Consider the following 14,502-nt stretch of genomic DNA (forward strand, 5'->3'; position numbering starts at 1 on the left):
GCAAAAGATGATTGGGCAGTTGTCTTGGCATTTATCGTCGTACTGTAACCAGTTGAAGTGCAACATGCCATTCTCCTCCCCATTCCTGTATCTTAAAAGATTTTTCAGACTGCATTGTATTGGCATGTAAATGATTCTCAGGGCATGGTAATTTAATGTGGAAACTATACTTCAATTCCTCTAGTGTGGATTAAATTCCGATTCCGATTGGGGGAAAAACATTCCTTGTGAGAAATTTAGTACAGTCTCTGATTTTTGTGACTGCTGCTTCAAAATAACCATTGGTATGTTTATTGATCAAACTGCATGCTCATGATACAATAAACATTTGTGCTACTTCCTCATTGTCTATATCTATATATCTATCTATCTATCTATCTATCTATATCTATATATCTATCTATATATATATATATAAATTTTTAAAGTTTTATCTTTTCTTTTCAGCGTGACAGACTAACAAGTTTTAGAAAATCAACTGTAAAAAAAGAGAAACCTCTCATTCAGCATCCTATTGATTCTCAAGCCTCTATGAGCGAATTTCCAGTTGCCCAGCCATTGTTTGATGATCGTTGTATGAATTTATCAGAAAAAGAAGTTATGGATCTTTTTGAAAAAATGATGGTAAGCAATTTGCAAAGTTTTTTACTTCTACAGTATATTGTCATGTGCATCAACAGTTTTGAAATGTGAGATGTCAGATAGTTTGGCTGTGGAGCTAGCTACTATTGTGAAACACCAAAATGTATCTTACGCTCTTTGTACAAAAGACAGATATTTAATTGTATGAACTATGGGTATGTCTACACTACCCTCCTAATTGGAACTAGGAGGGTAATGTAGGCATACCGCACTCGCAAATGAAGCCCGGGATTTGAATTTCCCGGGCTTCATTTGCATAAGCCGGGCGCCACCATTTTTAAATCCCGGCTAGTTCGAACCCCGTGCTGCGCGGCTACACGCGGCATGGAGTAGCTAGTTCGGATTAGGCTTCTAATCTGAACTAGCTGTACTCCTCATGGAATGAGGAGTACAGCTAGCTAGCTACTTCGTGCCGCGTGTAGCCGTGCGGCACGGGGTTCGAACTAGCTAGGATTTAAAAATGGCGGCGCCCGGCTTATGCAAATGAAGCCCGGGAAATTCAAATCCCGGGCTTAATTTGCAAGTGCGGTATGCCTACATTACCCCGCTAGTTCGAACTAGCGGGGTAGTGTAGACATACCCCTTATAACTTGTCACTGAACTGAATAATCAGTAAACCTTGCCAGAATGCATTGTATGTTAAAAAATTGTCCGATTCAGGTCTTCAGAAAACCCCAAAAGACTTGATAAAAGTAAAATAAATCTGATGTAGTGATCCTTGATAAATTCCTCTTTTTTTAAACAATCTTCAAATAACAGTATTAGAAATCTATTACTGCTTATATGTATGTTGTAAAAAGGTTGTGATCTCTTGAGAGACCAAAGTCCTTAATACAAAAAGACTTAATATACAAATAACATTAAATTTTCTTCATCGTCTTAACAGTTTTACAAAGAATACATTTTGGCTGTGTCTAGACTGGCAAGTTTTTCTGCAAAAGCAGCTGCTTTTGTGGAAAAACTTGCCAGCTGTCTACACAGGCCGCTTGAATTTCCGCAAGAACACTGACCATCTCATGTAAGATTGTCAGTGTTCTTGTGGAAATGCTATGCTGCTCCCATTTGGGCAAAAGCCCTCTTGCGTAAATGCTTCTGCGCAAGAGGGCCAGTGTAGACAATGCGGTATTGTTTTGTGAAAAAAAGCTTTCTTGTGCAAAACCGCATCTAGATTGCGGAAAAGTGTCCATGCCAATCTAGACGCTTTTTTCCGCAAATGCTTTAAACGGAAAAAGTTTTCCGTTAAAAGCATTTGCGGAAAATCATGCCAGTCTAGACGTAGCCTTTATGTTAATGTGTTAGGACCTATAATAACAGTAACATTTGCAGAAAAATTAGTAAATTAATGCTGCTTCTTCAGTAACTTGGAGACCTACTTTTACAAATAAGGATGCATAGCTTACATACATCAGAAATAATGGTAGTCATATATTTTGCTGTAAAAGACAATGGTTTGCTTCAATTGATAGCTTTTTTTCCTCAGTTCAAATTTAAATTAAGTTTTTATGGAGCTACTCAATGACCACATCTTCTGTGTCTGTTACAGATGACTGGGGATTTTTAACCCTTTTGAGTGTGTATATTAAATTAGTCCTTTCCTTAGGGACTTAGCTACAAACTACTTTTGGAACAGATATATAGGAAAGGGTCTTAATTTTTCTACGAAGGAGTTTCACAAGCCAGCTATAGAGAGCTTTTGGAAATGACCTTATGTGCATATTTGGAACAGCTTCCCTGGGTCTTAACAAAGACACTCACCGGATGGTCTATTATAAAACCAGTCTTCCTTACCTTTAACACTTCATTGACATCAAAAGCAAAGTATGGGACACTTGATTTAAATATGATTTAAGCTATGCATCCTTATTTGTAAAAGTAGGTCTCCAAGTTACTGAGAAGAAGCATTAATTTAGAAATTTTGCTGCAAATGTTACTGTTATCATAATCATAGCATATACTTGCATCTTATTTCCAACATGAGCATCTGCTTCTCTCTAAAATAACTTAAGCAATGCATCAGTCTCCAAGTACTTCAGTCATAAATGGTGGTTAGGGATGCAACTCCATGATCAAGGTGTCCCTATACCTCTGACTTCCAGAACTTGGGACATGATGACGTGGGATAGGTTGCACAATAATTGCCCTGTTAGTGCCATTCTCTCTGATACATCATTTAAAAATTAGAAGTGAAATACCATTAAGAAAAATAGAAAGGAGCGTAATCTCTTGCATATCTGGTGTAAAAGTACAGGTGGGTAAGCCAAAAAAGAAGTTGAAGAGTAAGGAGTAGCAAAAAATTTAAGTACCTAAAAAGCTGGAATCCTACCAAATTATAGTTGAGGCTGCTGAATGATTGAGGTACTAAAGAAGCGCTCAAGGAAGATGAGGGGTCATTATAAAGAAGCTAAATTCATTATTTGCATCAGAGGATGTGAAGAAGATTTCTACATCAAGCCATTATTTTTAAGTGACACATCTGAGAATTGTCCCCTAATGAGGAGGTGATAGAGGAGGTTTTGGAAGAAATGGATCAAATAAACTGGAATAACTTTTTGTGAGGTCTTTAAATTTTTTCCATTTTATAAACTGAATGCTAATGTGGACATCGGAACTGAGATTTTTACGTTTATTTTTATATATATTTCCTAAAGTTTTATAAATAAAATGATCATCTGTGCTGGAAAAACAAATGCAGCACTTCATTTACATTCCGCCTGAAAATGGCACCAACTCATAACATGAAAATAGCCACCTTCGAATATTAGAACTTAGGGAAAACATGAGTATGTTGATGTGATTATATTCCTTAATCAGGGAACGTGGCTTTAAGGCACTGCGATTGCACTGTTCTTAAATTAGTTAGGGATAATTCCAACTCTTCAAATCAAGAGAATAAAGTGGGGATGTCTAGGCCACTCTCTCAGAAAAACATCATCTAGCATAGTCCGTCAAGCTCTCATGTGGAACCTGCAAGGAAAACACAAAAGAGGAAGACTTTGGACAACGTGGAGAAGTTCTACTGAGATTGAAGGACAACAACTGGGGTACTTCTGGAGTCAGCTAGAAGTTTTGTCTCAAGATAGAGTGAAGTGGAGGAGACTTGTAGATGACTTATGCTCCACTTGGAGTACAAGGGTTTAAGAAGAATCCCATCTCTTAGTAGTTAGATAGTGGTTTGGGAAGCTAGCCTTTGGTCCCTGTTAGAGGAAACTGCTTGTGCAAAGAAAAAATTCACAAACTTGGTTAATGTGTCAAATGTTTAAAAGTCTCATTAAACTGAAGGATTTTTGTTTAAAATGACAAGTTTTTATGCCACTAAAATCTTTTTTATTAAAAATCACTTTGGACATTTATACAAAATGTGTGCACTTGGTCACCTTAATATTTACATTTGATTCAGTTTTTCAATCTTATTTTTCTTGTATTGTTTCCTGAAACCATACAATACTTCTTTGCCAGTTGTGCTTAACATAATGGGTGATATTGAAAATTGTAAAATAAATGCTCACAACATATAGTTAAAGATATAAAATAAAAAACCGAATATTGAAATAATTCAGCGGATACTGTAAGGAAATAACTCATTGGATTATCACCGATATTTTAAGTAGTACACAGCAACTTTGTTAATTTTCAAATATTAAGTACTTTTTATGGATCAAGTTGCAACAGTACTAGTGAAGATAAATGAAAACTGAAATGTCCTTTTGTTGTCTCCTTGTTTACAGGAAGACATGAACTTAAATGAAGAACGTAAAGCTCCTTTACGAAATAAGGACTTGACCACAAAACGTGAGATGGTTGTCCAGTACATTTCTGCAACTGCTAAATCTGTAAGTAGTTGATTATTTTCCCAAGATGGACCAGAAGAATAGGATTGGCTTTATGTGCATTGTGCTTTTTGAGATGAAATAATCTGATCAACATCAGTTATCCTTCCAGAATGCTTAGAAATCCATTGTGCATAATGCACTTTAAAATGACATCTGTACATGGTTTACTGAGTTGTGTAGTACATTTTAATTCTGAAACATGATGCTTGCTTCATTGTAAGCCAGACTTCAAAATGTACTGCTCTAGGGTAATCAATAAGGCTTGATGAAAACATGGAATTGTCAAATTTGTTAAGTAATAGAATTGAAAGTAGACAAGGTCTCAACTTGTTAAGTCCTTTTTCTGGCTTGGTGGAAGCACAAGGTGTTCTGGTGTTACTGAGAAAGATTCTATAGTAAGATGAAAATAGCATCATTCCTATGAAAATCACACACAGCTATCAGTCTTCAGTGTTGAAATTTCATGCTCCTCTCTATGCTCATAAATACCTTGGGTTAGTGGATCCACATATCTTCATTTTGTAGTGCCATAAAGTTGATCAGTTATTTAGGAGTATATAGATGCATACAAAGTTCCTAGAAGGGGAGAGATTTCAGGTAAAAAGGACATAGGATTATCCATCTCCAGTTTGCCAGTGTCCAATTAAGGTTGGTTGCAGTGATGTTCTTTGACATCTGTTTGGTAGGAGAGATACGCAGCACAGTCTCAGATGATTGAAATCTCATATTTTTCACCAATAGTATTTATTTTACTACAGTTAACATTCATTCAATAGAACCATAATGTTTTTACTAAAGTTGAAGACGGAAATGCTTTCTTTTTGATGTGGAAAGATGTTTCAAATAATTTTGTATGTTACATGAAACATCGATAGTAATTCCACTATAAATTGCAAATGTTTTGTCCTGTATTTCTCTCCTATAGTTGCTGTACATTGTACTTTTAAGCAAGCTTTTTTCTGAATGTCAAATAATTTAAGCAACACATTGCAGCAGTGCCAGAGCAAAGTAACTGTTTTTTTTTTTTTAAATTTACTTTTGGTATCCAAGAGCAGAAATATGTTTCAAGTGATAAGAGAAATTGGCCATTAGCATAGTTTTGAATAGAATTGGACAATGCACAGAGTTTCACTTGGAAATTCGGACATGTTTTCCCATTTTTGCACTGATGTTATTTGTAGTAAAATGCTTTGGGAAACACAAGCTTTATATTCACTGTAATACCTAAAGGCAGAAATGTTACATGGAATTAAGTCTGATTGTAAAATATAGATAACAATAATCAATACATATTATTATTATTAAAATGAATTGGTAAATAGACTGTTTATCTTTCTAATGAATGGATAAGCAGAGAGCAATGTGTAGAAAGTAACTTAGACTTCTGATTCTTCTTAACAGATTTTCATCAGTATATGTTACTAATATGAAATTTTGACTTCAGATAATTTCTTAGCAACACTAGAACTACATATAGTGTGCAAGATTATCCTTTCCACTAAGTGAGGAAAGGTGTTTGGTGTAATGTGCAAGTAGAGATGGAAAGAAAGTTACACCTGCCTTTGCTTTGGTAAACAGATATACATGAAATCTTAAAATTTGCCCATTAAGGAGTGAAGAATCCAGAGTTTAAGGAATTTACATGTTTCTAAACATATTGCAGTCATTTAATCCCCAAGCCACTATTTTGAAAAGGGTGTGGTGATATTTTGTGTGAACTAGCTCTGGGTTTATTGAGGATGTTTAAGATTCTTTTCCCCATTTAATATTAAAAAAATCAAATGCAAGATCAGTCCAAACAAGAGGAAAATGAATTACATACTACTAAAACTTTGTTGGAAAAGGAATGGAAAAAGTATCTACAGGAAATGTAAAGCAATTCTCTTTTCAAAAGTATCTTCTGAAAGTAGCATTTTCCTTAAAGATGTTAAATGTTTTTTTCAATAATGTACATAATTCAGGAATTTCATAATAAAGCATGGATAAGCTTGCATGTCTAACAGCTTTTGTTTGCATTTTAACAAAGTTTAACTTTATTACTGCATGTAATACAACATGGAGAAGTGTAGTGTAAACTTGAATTAATTTTAAATAAAATACTAAGTGTAGTTTTTTTTATTCAAAAGAACATTCAGAGAAATCTCTATTTTAAAAAACTTTGTTCAGGTTTCAGTATGGATGTTTCATAGGTGTCTGAAATGTTTTCCTTTTTCAAATACTATACTCCAGCTCACATGTAGACTTTAAAATAGGTAATTTAGATGTGTGCCTACTAAGTTATAAAACTTGAATAGAATTTGTAAATTAAACCTGAAGTGCAGATGTATATTCATAACTTGTTCTTGGTAATATTATTGTTCATATGGCGCTAACTTGTCTTTTTGGAAAAATCTAATGAAAGATTTATGTACATAAAATAACTGAACTTGGAGCTGATTTATTTTAATGCTGTGGCCCACCTGCCATGTGTCCTTAACACTCATCTGTTTTGATAATTGCATACTGTTTCTATGGAAGCTACAGTAGTTGATTTAAAAGCAGAAAAAAATTAACAGTGAATTCAAATATAGTGTCATTTAACTCCTTACATTTTATTTTCATCAGTCTGCTTTGTTTGCTTGGTAGTCATCCTTCTCCTTTGATAATGCTTCCTTGCCACTTAGGTGACTGCTTCTGTGGACATCATTCTTCTGCTGGGCTTGAGCATGGCTTGAGTGGCTTGTTTTCTGCATTGTATAAATACAGTACTCAGTATGGGTTGGAGGAGCTTGCTTCTACCTGGTGGTTTGGTTCTCAAGCTAAGGTCTAAGCTAAGAGTTTACATTTGATATTTCCTCTGGTTTACAGTCCTGCTGAAGCCCATGGAGCAGAGTTTTGGTTTCTTTTTCTAGCAGTGTGGCAAGCTTTTTCAATGTCAGTATTAGGGAATCCCAAGCAAATGTAATTTAACTTATATTCTTATATTCTTTTTTTCCTTAAAGGAATTGCATGTCTTAAAAGTATGCCCTTTGGGTGTGTGGTTACTAATTTGTTCCTAATTGGTAAAAGAGGGGGATGGCATTGAATGAAATACACTTCATGTTTACTCACTCATCAATCATTCAGTCTCGCTCTCTGCATGACATTCCTTATGTAACCAGGATGGCCTGTGTTCCATGCTGGAACTCTTATGCATACCATTTACTTTTTCATGGGCCCATATTTGATGATTAATTGATTTAATATTGATCACATATATGGGCATTGACTGTTGTTTACCAGATTTGCTTCTGCTTAAAGGGAACCTTCTCCTAGCATCCGCTTCGGTCATAGTCGCATTTAAGCCATGTCAAGTTATGCTTTCACCATTCATTAAGTATACTATACCAATTTGGCACCATCCCAAGTTATGCAACAGTGCATGGCTTGGCTCCTGGACGACTAGTAGGTGTAGAAATAGACTCATGATTTGAAGTGTAGAACATATATTTTTGAATAATAGAAAACTGTCTATGAGGAACATTGACCTGCAAAAATGGAAGCAAATAATGCTTTTGGTAAATTTGCTGTGGGTTTTCTGCTTCAGATTCTCACTTAACTCCGATATTGGACAGTTACATTTGAAAATGTTATTTGCTACTGAGTTCTGTTGAACTCCAGCTTGCAGTTATTACAGCCTTTCACTTACCTGTTGGAGTTCTCATTACGTGCACATCCCACAACATCTATGTTCATTGAGGAACTTGCTCGATGCCTCATTTTACAGCGCCTATACAGGCATCTAACCTTAATTAACTGGAATAGTTTGGGCCAAAATTATTTTTCAGGGGACTTAGCATTTGTAAAACTGGTTCAGGTGACCTTTTCTTGCAGCAGAGTGAAATTAACTTTTGCCAGTAGCGGTATGGAAACTTGACCGAAGGTAATACTATCACCCAGATTGAGAAGTGTGAGCCGTAGATGTTGGAGCCATCCAAAACCTTGAGGTGCCCTGCATTACATTACACTTGATACTCTTGGTTGACACATGTAGTGACTAGGCCAGAAAAAGGCTGTCTGGTGCCTTTAGGGACTTCTAAATGAGGCTTTGTTTTCTGTAGCTACAGCCCAATGCTTTGCCTCTGTTCCTGTGCCATGGCTATTTTCTTCATTAGTATAGCAGTGACAATGAGCAACTTGTGCAAGCTGTACTCTGTGGACAATACTCAGCCAGTGCAATAATAAGTAGTGTTTGGAATGCTCCGAGTTAATGCTCATTTTTCCTTGGAACTTTATATGATATAAATGCTAATGTATTCCCCTGAAAGCAAAATGTACTAATAGAAGTCTTCTCTCTTCTTGTTAATGAATAAAGGAATCTGTTTTGTGAAATGAGAGTCTTAAAGTGATCGAGTTGTGTTAAACTATTCTGCTCCTTCTCCAATAAGAATACAGTATCTCATAATGCGTTAGTATAGCACCTAGTATGATGGGGTTCTGGCCCATGGCTACAGTTCCCTGGCACTAGTGTAATATAAATAAGGTTATGCTTCTTAAAGGTAATCTCTCTTGGGATATACTTCACCATTTTTAATTGGCACTTTCATTACTTTCTATATTCCTTTGGAAGCTCTAAGGCAGGGGTCTCCAACCTTTTTAAGCACAAGATCACTTTTTTAATTTAAGCGCAACCCAAGAGCTACCTCAAACCCAAATACCTTTGCCCTGCCTCCTTTATACCCCTTCTCCGAGACCCCGCCCCTGTTCACTCCATTCTCCCTCCCTTCCCCCATCCTCCCTCCCTTTTACCAGGCAGGGGCAATGAGTTGGGGTGCTAGCTCTGGTCTTGGATTAAGGGATTTGGAGTGTGAGAGGGGCTCTGACCTGACCTTGGGGCCGACAGTTGGGATGTAGGAGGGGGTTCTAGGTGTAGGCTCTGGGAGCGTGTTTGGGTGCAGGGGTGCTTGGGACTGGGGCAGGAGCCTGGGGTGCAAGAGGGGGTTCATGATTGGTGTAGGGTTTCAGGATGTGGGCTCCAGCTGGGCACTGCTTACCTCAGGTGGCTGCTGGGTAGTGGTGCAGTGAGGCTAGGGCAGGCTCCCTGTCCTGGCCCTGCACCACTCCCCAAAGCAGCCAGCACTCTCCATCCCAAGTCCTGATATGCCCCCTCTCTGCTCTGTGGTGATAGGATACAGGGTGGGAGAGGGGGCAACTTGACATCAGCGCCTCTCTTCTCTTCTCCCTTCCCTGCCCTGCACAGAAAGCAGGAAGCTCCTAGGGGGGGAGGAGGCGGCTCCAAGGCAAAGGTAAGGAGTCGTGAAGCAGTAGGGGGAGGGGCAGCTGAAGTGCCAGCTTCTTGGCCAAACCAGTCAAGATCACCTTGCAGAGGCTCCAAGATCTACCAGTAGATCCCGATCTACTGGCTGGTGACCACTGCTCTAAGGTTTCATTAGAGAATAGTTCCTACTTGACTTTTTTGTAATGATTTGTGCTCCAGCATCACATGTTTTTCTGCTGGGGAATAACTAGAAGGCAGATGGTCAGTTAGACTTTCATGAAAGCAGGCATTATCAGGTGGTAGTGAGGAAATGCAATAGACTAGCTTTCTACACACTCTGTATCATATTTTAGGAATTTTAACACTCGGTGTTTTTAGATGGTAAATGTAGTAAACCTCAAATTAAACTTTCCTTTCTGTTTTTTTAGCAATGAATTTTAAATTAGGGTTCTTCTTCGAGTGGTCCCCGTGGTGCTCCACTCCAGGTGTCGGGTCCCGTCCCGGCGCCGCTGGTCGGAATTTTCCATAGCCGTAGCCGGGCCGGACCGTGCATGCGCGAGCGCAGCGCGCGGCGTTCGCGCCTTTGCAATGCTCCGGCCCCCCCGTCAGTTCCTCTCAGCCGCCCGTGGTTGCTGGCGGAACGCTGTTTGTCTCCTCAGACAGAAGCCGTCCTTTTAAAAAAAAAAAAAAAAAAAAAAAAAGAAGAGAGATAGTTAGTCAACTTGGAATAATAATAGTTAGTTAGGTACTAAAAAAAAAGAGAGAGAGAGAACATTATGCCTGGGTCACGGGGTTTTAAACGGTGTGCTCACTGCAAAGAAGCCATGCCGGCATCTGACGGGCACGAAGCCTGTGTGAGATGCTTAGGTGAAGCGCATGTGCCACAAAAATGCACTCACTGCGCAAAATTGATACCGAGGGCATGCAGAGAAAGAGATATGCGCCTAAAACTGCTACTGTGCGATAAGGCTTTACAGCCTTCTGAGGATCAGGTCTCAGAGTCTCCCACAGGGCAGAGAAAGAGATCAAAATCCCCAGCGGCAATGGGGTCAAAAAAGAAGAGAGCTTCTCCTACGCGCTCTCTTCCGCCTCCTTCACTGTCCCGAGTTGGTCAGGGACATAAGCCTGGTACGTCCGGGTCGGCGAGACAACCAGGGAGGTCGCACCAGACGCAAGCGGTAATGCCAAGCCGCTCGTTATCGGCACCGGCTATGCGCCCTGCTGAGAGCGCGATTGATGCAGAGCGGTCGGCACCGCCACAAGGGCTGGAGCCGCGTCCGTCTGCCCAGCCGCAAACTCGAGCGGCACCGCAAGCGGCTACTATAAGCCAGGACAAGCCGGCACCGTGTTCGGCACCGGATGCCGCATTGACAGACTGCACCGGGGAGCAAAACGAACGGGGCCGACAGAGCGCCCCCCACCGTGCCGAGTCGGCACCGGCGGATCACGCTACTCTCGCAGCTGCACCAGATAAGCAGCTGGCTGCGGTGCCGGGCAGGATGGCAATGCAGCATGATAACGCTGTAGATATTATTCCTCCCCCTGCCAATTGTTCCTTATCAGTGCAAGGGAGGGAGGCTCCTCCTGCCTCTACAGTCCTGACAAAGGCTGCTAGGAAGTCAATACCGAGGCATTCAATTTCACCATCACTTGAACCTTCAATTTCTCCCTCTCATTCACCGAGGGTCAGACATCTCGTGTCGTCTCATAGCCAAACAATGCCTTCCCCGCGATGGAGATCAAGGTCTCGTTATTCCGATCATCGCGAACGGTATCACTGTTACCATCGGGAATCATCATACAGATCTCGCTCACCAAGCTACTCCCCGCCTAGATCTTATCATAGGGGGTATGCCAGCAGATATTCCTCGCGAAGGTCGTCCCCTGACCACTTTGATTATAGGAGCCATCGATCATCCTCTGAATACGGAAGACCTCACTCTCGTTCTCATCAGTGCTGCTGCCACACTCCTCATGAGGCACGACAGTCATCTCCAATTCAAGACTGGAAGAGGGCATCGCCTCGTCAACAGAACCCCTTGCCTTCAGCTCACCTATCCGAGCCTGAGGAAGGACAGATATCGGATACGGACGATCAATTACGGACTGTATCTCCAAAAGATATTTCGTCATCTTCCCCAGACGATCCAGTGTTTGAAGGGGATCCATCTCCAGACAACACAAAGGACTTTCAAGACCTTTTTAGGAGAGTAGCCCAGTCTCAGGACGTTCAGATATCAGACACTCCAGCGAAGCAATTTAAGCTCTGGAGAAATCTACACCCTAAGCAACAATCTAAGGTTGCTCTCCCTGTGGACGAGGCAATCCTCCAATCAGCAGCAGAAATTTGGCATACCCCGGCTTCGACTCCACCAACTTCGAAACCGGCGGAGAAGCGTTATTTTATAGCATCTAAAGACTCAGAATTCCTTTTTACTCACCCGCAGCCAAACTCCTTGGTCGTTGACGCAGCTCTCCAAAGAGCTAAGAACCCACAGCTGAAAAATGTGGGGGCTGATAAAGAGGCAAAGAAATTGGATACGTTTGGCCGAAAGGTTTATACATCGGCCACATTGCTTCTTCGCATAGCGAATTATACAGCTCTATTGGCGAATCATAGCTTCGATAGTATAGCAAAGCTTACAGAGCTGTCCCAAAGATCATCGGATGCGGACAGGGAGCTGTTACGATCGATCCTCAAGGAAGGCTATGCGTGTTCAAAGGCCAATCTTCACATAGCTATGGATATAGCGGATACAGCAGCTCGGGGAGTGGCAACAGCAGTGTCCATGAGGCGCTCTTCCTGGCTCGCCACGGCGGCAGTGCCCAAGGAGTTGCACTCCAAGTTAGAAGACTTTCCGTTTGACAAGGTGAAATTATTTGCAGAAAAGACAGATGAGGTGCTTCATACTGGAAAAGATTCAAGAACAACACTTCGTACGCTGGGGATGTATGTACCACCATTCCGCCGCCGTCGTTATTTTCCATACCAAAGACGGTATGATTATCAGTCTCGGAGACAGCAAAATCGCCCGTTCGACCAATCGCGACTTAGACAACGCCCTCAACGAAGGCGTCCACCACCACCTAGAGTGACGGGCACGCCCGCCTCAAAACAGCAAGTTTGACTCCCTTGTCGGGGGCAAGCGCATGCTACCAATCGTTCTCGCACACGCAAAGCCCATTTTCCACCACCGCTTACGACCTTACCATCACCAATGGGTCAAAATAACATCGGACAAATGGGTACTGGAAGTCATAAACATCGGCTTCACCATTCCCTTCGCTTCCATCCCTCCCACTACCCCACCTTCCCCGTCCCTTTTCAGGGACCCATCTCACGAAAATCTCTTGCGACAGGAAGTTCATCATCTCCTGGATATCGGAGCAATAGAGAGGGTCCCGGATCAGTTCAAGGGAAGAGGGTTCTATTCCAGATACTTTCTAACGGAAAAGAAAACGGGGGGCTGGAGACCCATTCTCGATTTAAGAGGTCTGAATCATTATCTCCGCAGACAGCGCTTCAAAATGGTGACCCTGAATTCCATAATCCCATCCCTCGATCTCAACGATTGGTTCGCTGCCCTCGATTTACAAGATGCGTATTTTCACATCACAATACATCCCGCTCACAGATGTTTTCTGCGATTTGTGATAGGCCACGATCATTTTCAGTATCGGGTTCTACCATTCGGTCTTTCTTCAGCTCCCAGAGCGTTTTCAAAAACCCTGGCTGTCGTAGCAGCTCATCTGCGTCGGTTACAGGTGATAATATATCCATACCTGGACGACTGCTTAATAAAAGGTGCCACGCAGCGAGAGGTGTTGCAGATGGTGGCGACGGTCGAGCAAACGTTCGAATCACTCTGTCTCCTCCTCAACAAGCAGAAATCAACACTTATTCCGACGCAATTCATAAAGTTTATAGGGATAAACCTCGATTCGCGCATGGCGAGAGCTTACTTACCCCAAGAAAGATTTCAAGTGATCAAGGATCTCGTCACCATACTCACCGGCAACATGACTGTATCGGTACACAATTGCCTTCGTCTCCTGGGTCATATGGTGGCGGCCACCGCAGTAGTTCCTCATGCGCGGCTCCACCTGAGGGGCCTCCAACATTGGCTGTCCACAGTTTGTCCCTGTGAGGCACGACATTCAAAAGGTAGTATGGCTACCTCCGCATGTTCAAAGATCTCTGCAGTGGTGGACAAAAGCGCAAAACCTTCTGCCGGGAGTTCCATTCCACCGGCAACAACCATCGGTACAGATAACATCGGATGCCTCACTCATCGGCTGGGGGGCCCACATGGACAGCGAACGAATCCAGGGCAAATGGTCTCTCAGCGAGAGGCGTCTGCACATAAATCTGTTGGAACTCCGGGCAATCTTCTATGCATGCAAACATTTTCTCCCGCAGATCAAAGGTCTTACAGTAAGGATACTGACGGACAATGTAGCAGCGATGTATTACGTGAACAGACAGGGAGGAGCACGATCACGCTCCCTATGCGCCGAAGCAGTGCGGTGTTGGAACTGGTGCATACAGAACAGCGTAACCATAACAGCATCATACTTACCTGGCACCGCCAATGTAATTGCAGACTCCCTCAGCAGACAATTTCCCACGGATCACGAGTGGGAAATAAGGGCAGATGTACTTTGTGCGATATTTCAAAGATGGGGTATTCCACTGGTAGACCTATTCGCAACATCCAGCAACAGGAAGTGTCGCCTATATTGCTCGAGAGCAGGGCTCGGCAAGGGTTCCCTCGGCGATGCGCTTCTGATCAG

The 14,502-nt window shown here is 41.6% G+C and overlaps 1 protein-coding gene across 5 annotated transcripts in view; it reads left to right on the forward strand.

The window, feature by feature from the left end:
• DIAPH2 (diaphanous related formin 2) overlaps positions 1–14,502 on the forward strand; it is a 778,453-nt gene that overhangs the window by 47,164 nt on the left and 716,787 nt on the right. For all 5 annotated transcript variants that reach the window (XM_075896761.2, XM_075896762.2, XM_089781656.1 and 2 more), the window contains exons 3-4: positions 448–624; positions 4,368–4,472. In XM_075896761.2, the coding sequence (XP_075752876.2) occupies positions 448–624; positions 4,368–4,472 (282 nt within the window). The remainder of the gene's footprint in view (positions 1–447; positions 625–4,367; positions 4,473–14,502) is intronic.

Source organism: Pelodiscus sinensis, chromosome 13 (assembly GCF_052426305.1).
Source record: "Pelodiscus sinensis isolate ZL-2025 chromosome 13, ASM5242630v1, whole genome shotgun sequence".
Lineage (NCBI taxonomy): Eukaryota > Metazoa > Chordata > Testudines > Trionychidae > Pelodiscus > Pelodiscus sinensis.